General features: G+C 43.5%; 1 protein-coding gene across 2 annotated transcripts in view; it reads right to left on the reverse strand.

The window, feature by feature from the left end:
• Positions 1-14,836: 14,836 nt before the first annotated feature.
• The window catches only part of DSCAM (DS cell adhesion molecule), a 463,922-nt gene continuing 457,500 nt past the window's right edge, over positions 14,837-21,258 (reverse strand). For both annotated transcript variants that reach the window (XM_046940373.1, NM_001396519.1), the window contains one exon: positions 14,837-15,809. In XM_046940373.1, coding sequence (XP_046796329.1) covers positions 15,469-15,809 — 341 coding nt within the window. In that variant the 3' untranslated portion in view covers positions 14,837-15,468. The remainder of the gene's footprint in view (positions 15,810-21,258) is intronic.

Below are 21,258 nucleotides of genomic sequence, written 5' to 3' on the forward strand. Positions count from 1 at the left end.
TGGCAGCAGAGGGGCCATCTGACTCAATGGGGTCTCTCCTTGAAGTGTGTATGAATCATAGAATGGCCTGGGTTGAAAAGGACCACAATGATCATTGAGTTTCAACCCCCTCCCCCCGCTATGTGCACGGTCGCCAACCACCAGACCAGGCTGCCCAGAGTCACATCCAGCCTGGCCTTGAATGCCTCCAGGGATGGGGCATCCACAACCTCCTTGAGCAACCTGTTCCAGTGCGTCACCACCCTCTGAGTGAAAAACTTCTTCCTAATATCTAAACTAAATCTCCTCTGTCTCAGTATAAAAACATTCTCCCTTGTCCTGTCATTGCCCACCTCCGTAAACAACTGTTCCCCTTCCTTTTTATACGCTCCCTTCAAGTACTGGAGGGCTGCAGTGAGATCTCCCTGGAGCCTTCTCTTTTCCAAGCTAAACAAGCCCAGTTCCCTCAACCTTTCCTCACAGGAGAGGTGCTCCAGCCCTCTGATCATCTTAGTGGCCCTCCTCTGGACCTGCTCCAAGAGCTCCACGTCCTTCCTGTACTGGGGGCCCCAGGCCTGGATGCAGTACTCTAGATGGGGCTTCACAAGAGCTGAGCAGAGGGGCACAATCACCTCCCTCTCCCTGCTGGCCACCTCTTTTTTAATGCAGCCCAGAACACAGTTGGCCTTCTGAGCTGCAAGAGCACACTGCTGGCTCATGTCCAGCTTCTCCTCCACCAGGACCCCCAAGTCTTCCTCCATAGGGCTGCTCTCAAGGAGATCTTCCCCCAGTTTGTATAAATACCTGGGATCGCCACAAACCAAGTGCAGCAGGTCTCCTCTCAGCCTCCTCTTCCCCAGACTAAGCAGCCCCAGTTCTTTCCATTGCTCCTTGTAGGGCATATTCTCCAAGCCCTTCACAAGCTTTGCTGCCCTTCTTTGGATCTGTCCTTTCTGTATTGAGGTGCCCAAAACTGAACACAGTACTCATGGTGGGCCCTCACCAGTGCCGAGTACAGGGGCAAGATGACTTACTTCCCTAGTCCTGCTCACCACACCATTCCTGATACAAGTCAGGGCGCCATTGTCCTTCTTGGCCACCTGGGCACACTGCTGGCTCATTTTCAGCTGACTGTTCATCAGTACACCAGGGTCCCTTTCCATCAGGCAGCTTTCCAGCCACTCCTCCCCAAGCCTGTAGAGTTGCCTGGGATTGCTGTGACCAAAATGCAGGACCTGACACTTGGCCCTATTGAAACTTATACAGTTAACTTTGGCCCATCGATCCAGTCTATCCAGGTCCCACTGCAGTGCCTTTCTCCCCTCAGGCAGATCAACACTCCCTCCCAACTTGGTGTTGTCTGCAAACTTACTGAGGGCACACTCAATACCCTCATCAAGGTCATTAATAAAGATGTTACATAGAAGCAGCCCCAGTCCCGAGCCCTGGGGGACACCGCTCATGACCGGCCGCCAACTGGATTTAACTCCACTGACCACAACTCTTTGGGCCCAGCCATCCTGCCTGTGTTTCACTCATCAGAGCGTACGCCCTTCCAAACTGTGGGCAGGCAGCTTCCCCACGAGAATGTTGTGGGAGACAGTGTCAAAGACTTTACTGAAGTCCAGGTAGACCACATCGACAGCCTTACCTTCATCCACTAAGCGGGTCACCTTGTCATAGAACGAAGTTAGGTTTGTCAAACAGGATCTACCATTCAAAACCCATGTTTACTGGGCCTGATCCCCTGGTTGACTTTTTATTGGTCCATGATGGCTGCTGATATTATCCATTCCATAACCTTCCCTGGCACCGAGGTGAGACTGATAGGTCTGTAGCTATTGGGATCATCTTTCTGGCCCTTTCTGAAGATGGGCGTTACATTTGCCAGTCTCCAGTCCACCGGGACATTCCCAGTTAGCCAGAATTGTCGAAGGATGATGGAGAGTGGCTTTATGACCACATCTGCCAACTTCCTCAGCACTCTAGGTTGCAATCCATCTGGCCTCATTTACTTGCAAGTGTCCAGCTTTCGGAGCAGGTCCAAAACTATCTCATCATGGATTAAGCAGGGCCTATTCTGATCCCCATCCCTATCTACCAGCGCAGGGGGCTGTGTGCCCAGGGAGTAACTTGTCTTACTATTAAAGACTGAGGCAAAGAAGGCATTAAGTACCTCAGCCTTATCCTGATCCTTGGTCAGCTTGTTGCCCTCAGTGTCCAACAAGGGATGGAAATTCTCCCTAGCCCTCCTCTTGCTGTTGATGTATTTATAGAAATATTCATTGTTGTCCTTCACCTTAGCGTCCAAGTTCAGTTCTAGCTGGGCTTTGGCTTTTCTAATTTTCTCCCTGCACAGCTTCACTACATAGTAGTAATTATCATAGGTAGCTTGCCTACTCTTCCAAAGACCATAAGCTTTCCTTTTGCTCCTGAGTTCCAGCCAGACCATCCTCCTCCTTCCACCCCCTGGAAGTCCAAGGTGGTAGTTCTGCTGACTCCCCTCTGTGGTTCAACAAGGATCTAAAAATCTAGCATCTTGTGATCGCGTTGCCCCAGACAGCCTCCAACCTTTACATCCCCCACAAGACCTCCTCTGTTAACAAACAGCAGGTCCAGGATTTTGCTTCCCCTTGTTGACTCCTTCACCAGCTGTGTCAGGAAGTTATCTCCCACACACTCTAGGAACCTCTGGGACTGTTCCCTATCTGCTGTATTATAATTCCTGCGGATGTCTGGGAAGTTAAAGTCCCCCACAAGAACAAGGGGTAGAGATCTCGAGACCTCACCCAACTGTCTATAAAGTGTCTTATTCACCTCTTCATCCTGGTTGGGTGGCCTGTATCAGACTCCCATGATAATGTCAGTCTTACCAGCCTTCACTTTTATTCTCACCCATAAGCTATCAATCCTATCATCATCATCATTGATTCCCACACAATCACACTCTTTAACATTTAAAGGGCTATACTACTGCCTTTCCTGCCTTGTCTATCTCTTTTGAGATAGACAAGGAGTAGGCAAGGCTCTTCAGTAGCCATCCATCACACCACTCCAGCTATGCAAGTCATTCCACCATGTTTCTGTGATGGTGACTATATCATAGCTTTCTGACTGCCCAGTGGCCTCCAGCTCCTCCTGTTTGTTACCCATTTACTGTGGTCTTTAATGAAGAAATTGCTGAACTCTCAAAATCCCTACATTACTGAATCTGTTCATTCTGAAATCTTGAAAGAGAGTCCAAACTTTGTGCCTGATGTTTTCCAGCTGCTGGATGCAGGCCGTTGTGATTGCTTTTGCACAGCGACAGTGCAATGCTGACTCATTGACTGCTGGCCCCGGGCAGGAGAGGGGCAAAGGAGAGAATGAATCACTTCTGATCCCCAGGAGCAGAGATGATCTATATGGTTGGCTATATACACATCTCTGTATTGTCACGGATGTGCATTTTTAACACACAGAGAGAAAATATCCGTGATCCCAGATGCAAACCCTTGTGCATCACAAGCATTTGTATATCGCAGAGCCGTCAGGGTGCGTTTTTTTGTTATTAAACCACTTAAAATAAAACTAAACCATTACATTTTTTTTCACCAGGAGCTTGCATTTAACTGCTTTCCTTCTGCAGAGGTTATTTTGTTTTGTGTTAGGTTTTTTCTAGCAGATATTTCTGCTGACAAACTCACATTTTTTTGTCCTCTAAGTATATAATAGGACACTTAGGGAAGTCAATAAGATTTGGGAAACCACTTTGACCTGTCTTTACTTAAGCCAGATCACAGTGATGTTAAATGAACTCCTTTTAATAATTCATCCCCGCAGAATCTGGTTTACTTTTAGCTAGCTCTTAAAGAAGAAAAAAGGTTTTTGGCTTCTGTGCTTCATCTTGCTGGGCTGATGAATTGCTCCCAGGCTGCTGTCCAGATGCTCCTCCAAACTGAACTGCTACGGAAAATCCTCCACATCTTCCTCTCTTTTCTTCTAGACAGCCAAAGCACAATATCTGCATGCCATATGTCAGCAGCCCTGATACAGACACCGATAAATCAAAAATACAATTACCTGTGCATTTTCCCATTAAGCAAAGGAAAGCTTTTCACCTTCTGACGGACAGAATTAACTAAGCCTTATTTCCTTGGTCACCACTGGTGCCGGGAGATTTCAGGACCCCCATGTGGTCACTGAACTGAAGAGCTGTGTTACGCATGGCAATGTTTGGGATTGCACTAGGACAAATGGGTTTTCCATGTGTCGAAGGGAAAAAAAATCAGATTTGCTAATGTTGACAAGTAAAATGTGGGTAAGCAACTTAAATACAAGAGACAGAAATAACAGTGGTTTTCCATGGACACACAATGGGCTCTATTCAAAGTGCACAAAATCAAAACCAAAAAGAGGGAGATGAGCCTGACAATATGTGTTGATATATCAGCATCACCTGGAAAAGAAATGGTGTTCATTTTCTGTATCTGGGGTTGTGGAGGTAGCTCGGGTTCAGGTTGTGCAGCAGCTTCCCTGAGGGGCAGGGAAGAAAGGCAGGGAGGTCTCTCTGCAGAAGCTTTTTGGTGGAGGGACCTGCTTGCTGAAGTCATTGCTTCCCTGCTACATAACTCCAGGACAGGAAAGCTGCTATGTGTCCCTCAAAAGTGTTGTGGCAATTAAAAAAGAATCATAAAACATGAAAATTGGAGTAAATTTGGGTTAGTCATATGGGATATTCTCTTATGCTATATGTTCAAATGCCTTTAAAGCTTTATGTAACATCCTTATTTTTATAGTCCTACTGCTCTTCTGTCTGTCAGATGGGAGCTGCTTTTTGCCATCTGACAGATGCTCTTTGGGTTGGCTGGGGTAAAATCCAGCTTTCGGAAGCATTTATGAGCAGCCACATGAACACTACCCAGGGCTCAGAAGTAGCAGAGAAAACACAGGACTTCAATAAACACTTATTTGGATTACACTTTGGCTTCAACTTGTAAGCTGCACCAGCAGGAAAAGAGAAATGGAAATGTCAGAAAAGGTTGTGACCTTTCATATGTATGAGCATTTATGGAGAGCAAAAAACAAAACACCAAAAAACATCTAATATTTATGCACCAGCCTTTGCCTTCGGTGAAATGACTTCACCACGGCAGCCTGCAGCCCTGCTGTGCTATAGTGGTACCTGACCTTGGGAGCCAGCACCGGCAGGGCAGCCGGCAGTCACTGCTGCTGCTGCTGGTCCCCAGAGGGACCCCGGGTGCTACTAGGAGCAGGTTTGCTTGGCTGCCCTCAACACCATCTATGAGCATGGAAAACAGGATCCATAAATATGGTTTTGCCTTTGAGGGTGGAAAGCATTTTGACAGCACATGTTGGAGAAGTACGTGTGTTTGCCCTTCTTTTAAGGTGCTTGTTCAGCCGTTTTAGGGATTAATGTTATACCTGAAGTTATCAGATATAGCCATTGCATTTAGATGATGAAAATACTGGAATGTTTTCTGTCTGTCTGCTTAGAAGTGCTGTTCTGAAAATAAAGAAGTTTGGAATAAAAGCATCTCAGGGTAAAAACACACAGACCTTCTGCAAACATGGAATACAGTGCCTTGACAAATCACGTAGTAAATACTAGAGTAGAAAAAGAAAGGTAAAATTTCTAGGAGTATAGGAAGGATTTCAGTTTTTTAAAAATCCATCACCTTTGCAAGTTTTTCTCCACAGTAACGTACTTTGTTACAACTATCGTCTCCAGAATTTTCTTTCTTTCTTTTTAACAAACCTATTTTTATATATACACGTGCATGCATTGATTCAGTAGATGCTTTCAAACATTCTGAAGTATTCTGAAATGTAATTGACGTCCTTCGCTGTGAAACTGCAAAGGAATCATTTTTTAATTTAAAATTGACACTTCTTCAGGCAGAGTATATTTAGGTTTGGGCCCAAGAGAATGCTGCTGGTTGTAAACATTAGATATAAAAGTTATCTGAAAGTCATTAGAATATCATAGATGCTCTTTTCAAACACGGTCATTGGGTAGCAAAACATCAGAAGGTTTCTGCACATCTGGAAGAACTAGGTTGCAAAGCTAGCCTAATGAAGTTGAGAAATGCCAGAATTAGATACCCTTGCAGTACTGTTGGCACTTAACTCCTCCGTGATTAAATGCATTATGACATAGGTTTCAACTTTGTGAGGCTATGTCCTTCACGTCCCCAACCCAATCTTACTTTCATGAATGGGAAATTACTTCCTATTTTCATTTATAGCACCCATGTTTCATGCAGAATTCATTGCCCTGTGTCCAAACTGAATGTGAAACCATGGAGGTTTCATGATTTTCATTTGATATCATGAATGCTATCACCAGTGTGCAAGCACATCCCAAACATCTCCAAGTTTCTCTGAATGAGAGTGTGGTGAGATGAAGCAGCAATTACCCACACCCTTCATCACAGAAAATTATGGTGTAGGGAGACGGAGGCCAAACTTTCAACTGATTTTTCAGAGCCCACATATGAACAAATTTGAAGAACCTAAAGCTAGAAGCTTCCCTCCAGTGCCCCATAAGATGTGCCAATGAGGAACCAGAGAAATAAGATTTCTTTTCCAAATGTGGAAGTATTCATCTCTTTCCTGAGGTTCAGGATTGGTGCTTTGCTACTACTAATAAAGAAGAAATCTGGTCCTTGCAGCCCAAGCTCTCCATGTGCAGTTCTTCTCCCCAGTAAATCACAGAACAGTTTAGATCTGGGGAATTATCCTGCACCTGCTCTGAGTGGGGCCAAGCTCAGATGACTCAGGGCTCGCCCTCTTGAATTTGGAGTACCTCCAAGGATGGAAACCCCACAACCTCTCTGGGCAACCTGCCACCAAGCTTGGTGGAGCTGAACAAAGCCCTGAATTAAAACCTTGAGTGACCTTGAAGAAAATACACGATCCATGCAGCCTTCCCTTCCTCATAGATACAGTGTGGGGTAGATAAAGCAATCAAGCTTCAGAGGCATTTGGTTACACTCCTGATGTATGCTGTAGATGTGCCAATGAAAGACTATACCAGCAGATTTCTCCTTATAAGATATACAGTTCCTAGTTGCCTTGTGTTAGAAATGTTGCTGTACTCTATTTAGAGACGAGAGTCCTATTTTCTAGGGATAAAATTAAATGAAAAGTTCAGAGGCATCTGAACGTAATGCTTTGCCATCTTTGAGGCGACATCATGTCCCCATCAGAGCCACAATAATATTTGACACTGCCACTGTCACTAAATGCTTAAGTTTTCAATTTTGATTAAAGCTGCAAAAAGAACTGTGCTGTCAAGCACCATCTTGATGCATCAGCAGCACATAACGTCGACAAGGCAAGACCTGATGAATTTAAAATTGTGGCAATTTTTTGCCAAGGTGTTAGCTCTTGTTCGCTGCCATTTTTCATCCCTGAAAAACGCTGCCATTTGCTTTCTTTATTACAGGCTTATTTGCCTGCTTCTCTTAGCCTAACTCTCTCCCAGCGGTGGGCTATATCATGCTTTCCACACACCTTGAGCTTGCTGATGATTTCAGACCCGTCAGCACCAGCTGGTTTCTCTGCTACTTCAGCTCTGTGGTCAGCTGAGCAATCATTAACCTATAGGACGAAATTCCCAGCCTCTTTCAGGCCCAGCATGCCGAGATACAGAAGTGCTATGCAGGGACACAAACCAAAGTGCTAGACATGGGGTTTTAATCCTGGGCTTGGTATCAGCTGTTTCCATTGAGGCTGCCGAGACCCAGTGCCTGTCCAGCTGCTCCCTTCTTCAGAAAGTACAGCATGGATACAGCACGATAATCGCTGGATGTGACTCAGAATTCTTTGTGTCTTCAGATAATGGGAGAATGTTGAAAATGCCATTATTTTGCTCCCAGGGCAGAAAAGAGAAATGCGCAGCTTACCAAGAGAACAGAAAGTCTGAAACTTGCCTATTCCTATTTTATAAATTAAAAAACAAACAGTCCAAATGTGTTCTTTCTGTTTCCAGCCTGTTTTGATGTAGAGGGTGGTATCAGCTGCTTCCTCATGAATGAGGAAAGCTACCAAGGTCACCTAAAGGGTGAGGATCTGTTCTGGTGTTGAGAGGAGCCTTCTGAAGCTCCTACCTAGAAGCTGAATCATAGAATCTCAGAATTACAGAAGCACAGAATGGATTAGGTAGGAAGGGACCTCAAAGCCCACCCAGCCCCAACCCGCTGCCATGGGCCCCACCAGCTCAGGCTGCCCAGGGCTCAATCCAACCTGGCCTTGAGCACCTCCAGGGATGGGAGGTAACCCCTTTTAGGAGAGGATGCAGCAAATACACTTCCCAGGCACCTCCTGGTTCTGCAGAGTCTGGAAAGTGGTGGCCTGCACCTTCCCCTTGGTGTGCTCTGCACTGTTGAGAGGTGTGCAGGGACATCCTCTTACAACACTGGTGACAGCTGGCTCTGAAATGCCAGACTGACCAGAAAGGACCCACAACCCCTCTCCAATCCCCGTTTGGGTTGGCGCAAAGAGCCAAGAGAGGCTCAAACATAGGCCTGCCCTGCACTCTGCTAGCTGTGTGAGCAATCCCTTGCTCACTAGTTTTGCTCCAGCTACTAAATTCCTAGTCTTCCACAGGTCCAGGCTTGACCTGAAAGGAGTTTCACCCCCTCCTTCAAGTTGTATCTTGGCTCACTTTGAAGTAATGGGAAAACCAGAGAGTTATTTTTAGCAGCACTCATCAGCTACATTCTGCCAATGCCGGGCTGCTCCACCCGCGGTGATGCTGCTTATAAGTACCGGAAAGGGTTCACCTTCAAGGATGACGATTTAATTACAAGTGCAAAGAGCTATGGCCCAGTGTGTCAGAGACTAATGGGGGAGCTTTTCTGCTCAGTGGAGAGTAGCTTGCCAGTGCAGCCATTCATTTCTTTAGGCGTATGATGACACACAGCTGAAGCTGTTAACGTTTAAAAAGAAAAAAAACCCACCACATTATTAGAGTCCAGGCAAGGATACTGCAATAAAATAAAGGGCTTTTGGTGCTTAATCTATTTGTATGTAGGTTCAGGTGTGATTATGTACTCTGCCACCAACTGTAATTAAGCTTTCCCTTTGCTCCCGACCTTGGGGCTTAAATGTAATTTGTTCTATAGGTAAGACTGGTATGAGCTCAGTGTTTTAATGTTCAAATTGATTTAGGTTACATTCAATTTAAATTTTCTCATGGAAGCATATAATTTTACTATTACTAATGTCAGAGCAATTACCCAGAGGTGAAGAAGCTGGCACAGAGCAGAGCCTTACAGCTCTCAAATACTTCCCTTCACAAAAAAAGTATCACTGCCCAGTGCTTTTGGGATAGAATAACTCACCTCCAAAACAGTCCCAGTGAGCTCCTGGTTTCCTGCAGGTCTCTGGTTTCCCAGATGCACGGGAGGTGGCAGTTGGACATTGTTCATCAGCATGATGATGTGCGAGGGCACGGATAGGCTCCTGCACCCATGGGTGGGAGATGCTGCCAGGCAGCAGAGATTAAAGGAAGGGGAAGAATTTCCCTAATGCAAATGAAGCTGCATCGAGAGAGTATTTCTAAGCTCTCCATCCACCTGATGTGCTCGCTTTAGGGAATGCTGCAGGACCATCCACAGCAAGGCTTTGGATGATGGAAGATCTGTCACAACACACGGGTCAATGCATGCTTTATATTTCCAAGTCCCCAGATACAACGCTGCCTTCCCTCCCTATTCCCCCAAAGGCCTCCATCACACTAAAAATAGAACCAGAACCACCAATTTCCTACTAAACTGTTGAATCAAGTGCATTCTGCCATCTCACCATGATTGACACTGTTAAAGCATACTGGAAGAATTCCAGAGATAGTTTAACGGAACTTGAGCAATATTCCCTAATGGTGTTACTGTGTGCTGCAGTTTTGGTGATGTGTTTCCTTAATGACTGCATTTCTTTGAGCTTTAATCTTGTTTCTGTGTTGCGTTGTGGATTTCTCTATGCTCTCACCATTGTGTGATGTCCTTTTATGAGACATCTATCTTACCTGTTTTCAGCTGAGAGTCTACAGGTTTGAACCGTGTTGTTTTTTCTTTACATTTTCTCACTGAGACTCAGGTAATGAAAACCTGACAGATTCAGACTAAGACCTGTAAGCTCCACAATTTATCTCAAAGTAAAATTATTTATTTCCATACTCAAAGAAATTGGTTTTGGCATAACAGTTCCATGAATGGGGTTTCAAGCTCAGTCCCAGAGATTTCAAAATCTAAACTTACATCGGTCTTTCCCTAGAAGTTCTACTCGTTTCCAATCCAGCAATGCCAGAACAAGCACTTGACACATCCTTCCTACTGAAAACCACAAAAAGCACACCCCACAGAGACAAGTGTGCATTTAAATCCCAACTACTGCCACTGAACAAGAAGCTGCCACCTCTTGGTACGATTGTGTCGGGTTGGCTCCAGATGTGAATTCTTGCTGGAGAATTATACCTGGACAGCAGGTGAGTCCCCCCCTTGCCCTTGGGATGCTCAGGCAAGCCCAGAGAAAGTTAATGGTTCAAAACACTCTCTTTTCCCTGTTGCATCCCTGTGGCTGGCCACGAGAGCCCATTAAGCAGCTGTTGTAACCTAGGATAACCTGACTAACACTAAAAATATGAAGGAGCTGTCCATCCTGTGTGTTTATTTTGTTCTTTCCATCTATTTATTTATTTATTTATTTATTTATTCATTAAGAGAGTTCCATTACTTCCCTTGCTAATATTCTTGGCTCCATTCATTTTAACCCTGAGTACCTGGGTTAGCATTTTAGGCAGCTGAGCATCTAGGTGAGCATTTATGAACAAGCTTTGTTTCAGCTCTCATGGATTACTGCATTCAGCTCTGGAGCCCCCAGCACAAGAAGGACAGGGAGTTTTTGGAGCAGGTCCAGATGAAGGCCATGAAGATGATCAGAGGACTGGAGCACCTCCCCTGCAAGGACAGGCTGAGAGCTGGGGCTCTTAGCCTGGAGAAGGCTCTGGGGGGACCCTATAGTGGCCTTCCAGTACCTGAAGGGGGCCTACAGGAAAGCTGGGGAGGGACTTTTTATAACAGCATGTAGCGAAGGGGAAATGGTTTTAAACTGGAAGACGGTCATTTTTGACTGGATAGTAGGAATAATTCTTTACTGTGAGGGTGGTGAGACACTGGAACAGGTTGCCCAGCAAGCCAGCCAAGCACCTCTGCTTCCCATCAGCAGCAATGATCTGCTGGTTCCAGCAAGGAGCTGCTTGCCCCACAGCCCCCCTGCCATCTGTAGGAAGAAGCAAGGTGTCTGCACACATTGCTATGGCTCTCACCTGGAGGAAGCCAAGTGCTCATACTTTTCAGCCCAGATAGGTTAATAACCTGCTGGAGGAGTTTGCCTTTCCAGATGTCCCCTTAATCCCACCTGTTTGATGTCCGTATCTTAAGAAAAACAACAACAAAAACCAAACTCAGCCAACCAATCAGCCAACCAAAAAATCCCTTTGTATACATCTGGCTGTGTAGGAAAAGGTCTTTTGGGATTTCAAATTTGAAAATATTTAATAGAATCATAGAATGGCTCGGGATAGAAGGGACTGTGAAGACCACCCAGTTCCACACACGCTAGATCTGGTTGTTCAGGGCCCCATGCAGCCTGGCCTTGAATGCCTCCAGGGATGGGGCAACCACCATGTCAAAGGCCTTGCACAAGTCCAGGTAGATGGCACAGTTGCCCTTCCTTTGCCCATCACTGCTACCACTCCATCATAAAAGGCACCAGATTGGTCAGGCATGATCTGTACTTCATGAAGCCACGCTGGCTGCCTTGGATCACCTCTCAGATTACTTACATTTATCCCTGGTTACTTAAACCGAGGAATTAGGCACAAACTTACTGTCATTAACCCAGCTGTGAGCTGGGGCTGGACATCATCTCACACCTGCTGGGGAAAGTGGGAAACCTACTTGCACAAACTTCCTCTGCACTCTCCAGTTGTCCCAACTAGTGTCAGTGGCTGGTTTTGATTTTTGATAGTATTTGGTTTAATAATACCTCAACTTGTTCATAAATCCTAACTCCTCTTAGCTACCTACAGTAGCCCTGCTATGGATCTCACCTGGTTAAAAATACAAGCAGTCAAAAGACAAACTTTTAAATATTCACAACTATCTTTTGTTGGGAATAGGAAAAACAAGCTCATACCTAAAAACAAGGAGAGGGAATAATTGCGCTGGGTTTAACGTAACTGTGTTAATGAGAAAATTGAAGTAACGGAATAAAGAAGGATAAAAGGGTTCTTAGGAAAGGCAAGAGTGAAGGAGTTGCTAATTCATTTGAGACAAAAAGGACAAGTTAATTAATATCTGTGAATCATTGAGGGGTTAGCTGAGGTTGAGACACAGGGAAAAGTATAATGTGAAAAAGAATCGGTCTCTCTAAGGAGGTGTGATTTTTAGTAGACAGAAGGCAGGGAAGAATTTTAGCTCTTAATTTCATCTTTTGAAGTAGTTTGCAGGTCTCATCTCACCCTTAGGACTAAGAGAGGGTCACAGTTATATGCAAGACGTGCTTGCCTTGATGGTCTTGTACGTTAGGGCTTGTCTTCTGAGATCTCAAGCTCTTGCAAACTGTTTGTTATTGTTGCTGTATTTTTTCCCATTTCTATGTATATTTTCCAAGAGGGCATTTAATGTGACGGGTGTGTATAACACATGATGGGATGTAGACGTATAACACCTGTGGATTTTGATTGTTCTGTTATAGACAAGTGTTTAAAATGGTACTGGCAGAGGAGCATCGGAGCATTTTCTCTTATCTTGTCCCTATAAAACAACATATACTACAAAGAGTGGACTGTTCCCAGCTGTACTGATCTGGGAAGGCAGATTTCTCCTACCTCCAAACCCTGACTTGATGAGAGCAGGACAGGCATTCCTTTCAAGCTTCTGCTACATGTTTGACTAGCTCTACAGCTCCAGCGCTCTTTTAAAAATTAAGAGCCATTAGAGCCCCAAAGCCAAGGGGACCATGTGTGTGTTTAACTAATTTTAATCAGTCACAGACCTGCCATCAAATTCTTTGACCATGGGATCCCCAAAGATGCTTTCACTGCATACCAGGCATCTTTCACACAAATGAGGAGAAAGCCTTGTTAAATCAAAGGAAGTTAGCACTTAAATGTAAATTTAGAGGAATACTGGGGGGCAAAAAGGATCCTGGAATGGCAGGTGAAAGTGTCCTGAGATGCAAATCCTGAACAGTACAGAGAAAATCAGCTTTTGTAGGTAAATACAGTAGCTCTGCCCTGCTCAGCTCAAGCTGAGTACACTGGAAATACTGCTGTGGGAATTAAAAAGAGTTGGATTGACTAAAAATCAGATCTCCAATGAAAAAAAAATAGCTTTTTGTGGAATTTTCTACTGGATATAATAAAATAAATATATCTCCATATGCCTAAATTAGGTTCTTATTAAGAAAACTTTTCTCTATGGAAAAAAAAAATCAGGAAAGCTAATACATAAGTTCATCTTTTTTCAACATATACATTTCTTCATACTATCTGCAAATATTTTGTGGTCAATCTCTGCATTTTTAAAATTATTCTTTACAGAAGCAGAAGTGGGTGGTTTTGTTGTTGTTCTTTTTCGTTATTTTTTAAAGATGTGTTTTAACAACATATTGGTAAAATAGACTAGATGGGAAATGCCTACTTAGTTGAGTGAGATGTCAGCTCTCCTTGATTGTCTGCAAGAAGTACATACCTCAAGGACACCTTCATTTGGCTTCTTCTGTAGAACTTTCCAGAAATTTAGCACTTAGGCTTGACAGAGCTAAGGATGGAAGTGCAACTTGATTCATTTCAAGACACTTAAGAACTTTGCTAAGTTAGTGCCATTATAGCAACATAATTGCAATAATAATAGCAATGAAACAATTATACATAACTGCATTTTTCTATTTTAAAACAACTTGAAAGGAGCATGGTGCAGAAACGTTTGAATTAGCAGTGCCCACACTGTCAGCAGCCAGGGAAATTATGTGAGTTTCTCAGCATGCTCAAGCTAAACGAGTTTTATTGCTTTCAGATCCTGGTTAATATTTCCAACCAGCACTGAACAGTGTGAGCATGAAGATCACGAATTGGGGATGCCCTACACCATGTTTTCTTGATCAGGACACAAAAAGGTAGCCAGAACACACACAAGAAGGCACTTAGCAAGCAAGCTCCAACACTGTGTTAAAACGAGTATTCAATCATTTATACGTACTTCGTATAAAACAAGTAGAATCACTTCTCATGTAATCAGAAGACACAATAAAGTAATATGAGCTGACAGCTTCCCTGTGAAACGATTTTCTTCCCCTAAAGAAAGGCATGTTGGTCTTCGAACTGGAATAACATTTTCCTCCCTTTTCTCCTATTACGGGAAAAGCTGCATTTTTTTTCGCCAATCCTTACGTAAGCAACTCGCTTCTGTGAGCACAGCTCCCAGATGGACTAAAGAACCAACCCCAGGGAGTCAGTCAAGTAACAGCAACACATTTCTTCTCATCCAAAACACAATGAAACCCAACAAAAGCCTCCTGGCTTCAGATGATGGCAATGCAGCGCCTAGGTTAGTTTGATGGGGAAGAAGCTGCACTGGCAGTATCCTGGCTCTCTACCCCCTGATAGCAAAAAAGCTGTAGGAGAGTGAACCCAATTATTTTTTTTCTGAAAGGCATTACTCCACTTGCCTTTTCTGACCAAAGTACAAGAATACATATTTTAGAAGATAGTCCTGAAATGCTGAGGGAAAACCAACGCTTAGGAAAAACAAGTATAGCAGAAGGCGATGGAAGCAGACATCACAAATAAAGGCAGAAGACCCTTTTATTTCGCATAGACAAAATGCAAAGAGTGTCTCATTAAATTAATATTAAAAAAAAGAACCGAAACCAGTCCCCTCACTCCACAGACATCACTCATCCTAATTAACAACAACAAAAAAAAAGAACAATCAAGGACCCATTTTCTAATTAAAAAAAAAAAAAAAGTGCAAAACATGACAAAAGACTTTCTGTTTTCCCAAATCAATGTTCCTGCTGAATTCACAAATAAGGTGTTTTTTTTTTTTTTTTTTTAGTGATTTTTTGTTCCCTTTTTAATCTTGTCTGATGGAACTTCCAGTTAAAATGTTTAAGTTAAGTCTCCATGCACTTTGTAGAAAATCAGTAAAAACACAAATGCTTGTGAAGATCAGAAAACTGGACTCTTTTACCCAAAAATTCAGATGCCCAGTCAGATGAAGGTCACACTCAGACAGAAAAAAAGCAAGAGAGTCTTTGCACTGTCTGTTGCTCATATTATTATTTTTTTTTTTTGTCAAATATTTTGGCAATCTTCTTTAATTATAAATATTGGAATTCAATAAAAAAAAGGTAGCTTTCATTGGATTTTTTTTCATTGTAAATATTTACAGCCACTGTCCAGCCATGCTCTTTTCGTTATACCAGGGTGTACGATTTTGCGTAGGGGTTGTTTCCTTTCAAGTGGCCCCGGGAGTCCAGCAGGGATTCTTGGGAGCTGCTCATTTTGGCAGCCTGTCCTAGCTCAGCTCCTTCTCGCTGAGGTAACGTCGCCACAGCACCAGGTTGCCATGACTGAGCTTCTCTCGTGGAGGACGCCTCCATGGGGATCGGCTCCAGGACGGTGGGGCGCTTCAAGGTTCGGCTTTTCTGCGGCTCCAAGCAGGCTTGCCCCAAACCCAGGTCTCTGCTTGCGCCCTGCGCACCGCGGTTCAATAAAAAGTCCATCCGAAGGTACGGTGGCAAATGCACAAGATCACCTGGGGAGGCAAAAGGGAAAGATACATCCTTACTTACAGCCCATGCTGGGGGTTCGGGGTGGGTGGGTTTGGTCAACCCAGCAGAGAATCTGTAACCGACCCAGCTGCAGCACTGACAATTATAATAATAATGCATCGTCATTTGTCAGATGTAACTACGCTGTATTCTTACACAGTCAGTGGTAATGGACCAACAAGCTACTTGGGCAGCTCCCTCAGAGTTTTTTGTTCATATTTCTTATCTTGAAATAATGATGGTAGTGAGAAGCGCGGTGCATTTTATGTGCGCTCAAGGCACAAAGAAGACAAATTGAAAAAAGCCAGAAGTTTTTTTTCCCCAAAATCCTAAAACAAAGGGTCTCGGTCTTCATTTGTCAAAACCTGAACAATGTGGATAGCTGGGAGATTTCCATGCCTTATTTTTCATTCTGAATGGAAACCTCCACAATTAGAATCAATGACTTCCAATCTAGAGTAGAATGCCTGAATCATTTAAAATCGATGTGAGAAAGTTAAGGTTACAGATTTAGAGATAATTCTGAATAAAAATACTCCTGTCCTAATCTAACAATGTTTTCCTGCCATCCATCATCATTGTTTTTAAACCACTATGGTTTTCCACCATTAGCAATCCCATGGCCAACAATTTGCTGCTGTTCTGTGGCAACAAAATACACTGCAACTGGCATCCTCACTCTGGTATTACCCTTCTTCCTTTCTGTTCCCTATTGCCGAGTAAAGTCTTGATAATACTCACATGGATATACTTGTGTTGGTATGAAATACATGCAAGAAACAGCCTTTTCAGAACCCCTTATTTATTATTTCCCCTGACTCATGAGCATTTCTACTTGTGTTTGTTGATGGCTCAGTCCAGAGGATCTGCCTTTGCGAAGCTGCTGAGTTTCAGTAGATGCCTTGGACCTGCTATCTGGAATTAAGCAGGCATAAGCATTACCTTCCATTTATCTGTACATCTACGTGACCTGCTACAGAAATCAGATTGACTTATTTATTTTAGCTCTGCCTGTTAGGTATTCATGAAATTGCTTCAAGGAAATGAGGGGCAATCAGATATATAATGACATTCGCTTCTAAAAATATTTGATGGTGTAACCTCACATATTTGTATAAAAAAGTAGCGTTACAGGCACAGACAAGAATAGCATTTTCACTTCTTTACAAGCCTCTGCAGGTATATATCTTCCTTCTTATGGCTAGTATCAATACCATATTATCCATAGATGGGATGCAGCCTGAATGTTTAAAGCAGAAGACTCTTGGTCCTACCACTTCTTTGTCTACATGAGCTATTTATGGCCATAGAAATTAAGGCTGACCTGTGCCAGTGGCATAAACAGTAGACCAGGGAAGCACTTATTCGTAATAAAACAAGCTATAAAAATTTCATTTTTCCTAACCAAGCTAAAAGCTGCTCAGCACTCTAAAATAAAACAAGTCCTTTACTGCAGTTCGTACCTGAAAGACTAACAGCATCTGTTCAACCCAAGATTTCAGGTCACAGACCAAGAATTGCTGAGAAGCTACATTTGGGCAGAACCACTCTATATTCCTATAGAAATCCCCCAGGCACTGTCTGACACCATATGCTTTGTTCCAGTTGCACCTCCCGCACAGACGCACAGGGTGCATCTGCGGTGGTGTAGAGTGTTTAACCCCTACGAACAAGAAGTGCACATCTCAAGGTTCGGCTGACAACGGCAACATTTATGTAAGGTTGGAGAGAGAGGGGGAGGCTTGTACACGTCATCACACATATTACCACTTGAAAAATGGACTCTGGCAGAGTTAATTAGCTTCACTCATTTGCCTTATTTTCTTACAGTACCTCCCACGCCAAACACATCAGGCATATGAGAGCCAGTTCAGCTGAGACAGCAGTGTGCCTGACGCTGAGGTGAAGTACGTCAGGACATGGACAGCCATTTCTGTAGCTTAACACATCACTATTTCTTGAAAGCAATGGGTAGGCACAGACTATAAAAGGGATGAGTGTTGAACCTTACGGAGATGAAGGCTGGTTTTCAAGCTGCTGTCTAGACATTTCTCCCATGAAGTCAAGAGCCTTGGGCTACATAAAAAAGACCTTCTTTACTTTCCCCTCTATAAATCTACACAAGAAGACGTAGTCAATAATCTGTCTAAACAACATGCAGTCACTTTTCTGTGATTTTTTAAATGACTTGGGGCAAAGTTTCAGCAGGATTGTAGTAATGAGAAACTAGAGAGTGGAACTTCTTCTATGGAGCTAAAAACGCAGTGCACAATATCCAACACTGCTTAAACTGTGCACTAATTAACTGATATGCTGTACACTTTTTAATATCATAACAAGTGCCAGTGTTCTTTAGAATCTGCAAGAAACATCGTTCCCTGCAACTTCCTATACAATAAATCTTCAAAAACCACTGGAAAAGAAAAAATTGATAATGCAACTTCTTTTCCTAGGATTGAAAGGGTATCACAGTATGAAGCCAGCCTTTCATTTGTAAGAACTAGCATATTTCTGACTTCAAAACATTGTCTTTGAACTGCAACCACACTTTCGGCATTCCTACATCAATTCCTAAGGTATTTTAAAGAAGATTAAAAGGCTCTTGTCACATGGGCTCACTTGGAAAGATTTTGGTTCTTGTCCTTCTATAGACATTTTTGGTTTGTTACTAATCAGCTGAATGATAAATTTTTTCAGGCAAAACATTATGAAGTTTCAGAATGGTTCACTGCCTTTGATGCTCTAATTACCTCTTCTCAGCGGTGTGTGTGCCTTATTAGTAATGAAAGCAAACCTTTCAAGTCCGTGAGCACTACAAATGAGCGTGTTTAATAATTCATGCGTTTTGGCTTAATTAGTACAAAAGTCATTCAAAACCCATAGTTTTATGATGCATTTTTTAAAAAAGGGAAGTTTGCTATATTTAGAAACTCAGAGTTTGTACACAAATAATAAGCATCCAATCAAATCCAAATGTGGCAACTTAAACCAAAGCTACCTCCGTGTGTTTTTTTTTTGTTATTGTTGTTGGTTTTTGTTTTTGGTCAGCCCTCCAATGAATTATTTAGTATAGTATATTGAAGAAAATGTTACCTTCAATAAGCATTTGTAAATAAATGTCAAAAATCCCCTACCACATATAGTGGAAACAACAGAATTTACCAGAAAGGGAATAGTTTCTCAGTTAATGGAGCACCGAGCAAAAACAATGTACCTTTATTTTAGTACAACAAAGCTAATACGAGAAGGTTGGGGAAAAAAAAGAACACAATATATATTTTTATCCTCTTCTGGAGGTCAGCATCAGGTATGGGAAGGCTTGGGTTGAATTTCACATTAAGAAAAAACACCACTGCTTATCTTTTCTGTGATTTTATTCAAGATAGCTGTCTTGTTCACAGAACTAAACCACACTGTGATGTGCCCCTTTCTCCCTGAAGATTTGCCTCATTCTTTCAAATGCCAGAGAACTTGCATGTATTTTTGCTTTCATCTGCTCCAGAAAAATCTAAAGAACTATGCTATATTGGATACAGAGATCATCACAGACTGTAAAAAATACACTCTTACCGAGATACCATGTGATAGTTATATGCATTTGATCATGAATCATAACTTCTACTAAAGCAAAAGCAATTTTTCTTCACAATGCTGCAGCACAAATCTCTTCAGAGCCGATGACTGATGAGTTTCAAGATTTGATTGCCATGTGAAAGAAATTCCACCTTACTTGCAGATTATTTTAGGAAAGTTTATAATGTAGGACTGGTAATTGTGGCAGGATATTTCAGTCAACAAAGGTAAGAATAAGGCCAGGTGAACAGGGTGCTCACAGGACTCTTATTTGAAGAAGGGAGTGGGTACAAAAGCTCTTAGAGATCTCACAGGATCAGAGGCTGTGCCAGAACCGAACCTGTATAGCTCAGCCAGCAGGGGCAAAGTGCGTTGCTAATGCAGTTATTATGATTTGGGAGGCTTCCTGCCATTGTGCAGTGCTGTAGGAGCGCGCAAAGTGCTGCAGTGCTGGGCATTGCTTGCCTTGCCCTGTGCTTGTAGGGGAACAGCTGATGGGATATTGTGTTCTCATGTGAAAGGAAGCAAAGGAGACAGAGCTGCTGAAAGCTCACTCTAAGTTCAGGTTTATGCTGATTAAAAAGTTGAGGGGGCTTCCCAGCTCTCTAGCACAGCAAATAAATCAGTGAAGCCTTTGCTGATGCTCACAAGCTGGCTGCTGATGCTCACAGGCTGTTTTTCAGGAAAAAATGCCCTTAAGAAAAGTGCATACGGTAAATGAGGAGAGATTGGAAAGCTTGCTAGACCATGGTGAGAGGCTTGATGAAAAGAAATAGCACAAGCTATGTTTGGAGCCTTTGCCACTTCAAAACCTAGCACACCATTAAAGCCAGCAAGCAGAGCTTCCTTACACAGCTGCACCTTGAGCTGCAGCTGGATTGACAGCAGTGATAAAATTTGCACAATTGGTGCTGTTGATGTGTGAAGCAGGCAAGTGCCCTCTTGCCCTCCACCTCCTGTCTGTGTGTCCAGCACAGAGCAGCCCACACTGTACCGCCAGCGCTGCCACAGCAAGAAGACAGGCATGGCACAAAATAAGCTAGAAAACTGTGAATGGACTCGCAAGGATCACTGGGTTCAACTCCAAGCTTCATGCAGAACCACTAAAAATCAGATCCTGTGTCTGAGAGCAGTGCTCAAATGCTCCTTGAACTCCAGCACTCAGGGCCGTGCCCACAGCCCTGGGCAGCCCGTTCAATGCCCACCTCCCTCTGCTGCAGCCGCTGTCCCTAACCCCCAGCTGCCCCTCCCCTGACACAGCTCCATGCCGTTCCCTCGGGCCCTGTCGCTGTCACACAGAGCAGAGCTCAGCGCTGCCCCTCCGCTCCCTGTGAGGACCTGCAGCCGCCATCAGGCCTCTCCTCAGCTCCCCTGCTCTGGGCTGAGCACACTGAGGGGCCTCCGCCGCTCCTCACACACCTTGCCCTCAGGGCCTTCCCCATCTCTGCAGCCCTCCTTTAGATGCTCTCTAACAGCTTTATGGCCTTTTTTACTGTGGCACCCAAACCTGCACACAGTACTCTGGGTATAGAACCACCTTCCCCTGTGTTCTTTAATAATCACTTTCTTGGGAAAAGGTAGCAGCAAAATGAAACAAACAAACAGAAAAAAAAAAAAATTCTCAGAAAGATGTTTTAAATGACAGAGCTCCACTCTCTGGGGCCTGTATTGATCAGTATTGGAAACAGAGGTGACATTCACCCATGCAGATTACTGACTCCTCATACAAAAGGCCACCTCAGCTTCTCCTCAGTGCACGGAGGTGCACCATTGGCAAGTTTGGGAGGTCCCTCAATAACTCTGCAGCCTAGGGTGTTGTAGAATAAAAGGCAGAAGTTCCAAGCACTCCCTTAAATCACA

Source organism: Gallus gallus, chromosome 1 (genome assembly GCF_016699485.2).
Source record: "Gallus gallus isolate bGalGal1 chromosome 1, bGalGal1.mat.broiler.GRCg7b, whole genome shotgun sequence".
In the NCBI taxonomy this organism is placed as follows: Eukaryota; Metazoa; Chordata; class Aves; order Galliformes; family Phasianidae; genus Gallus; species Gallus gallus.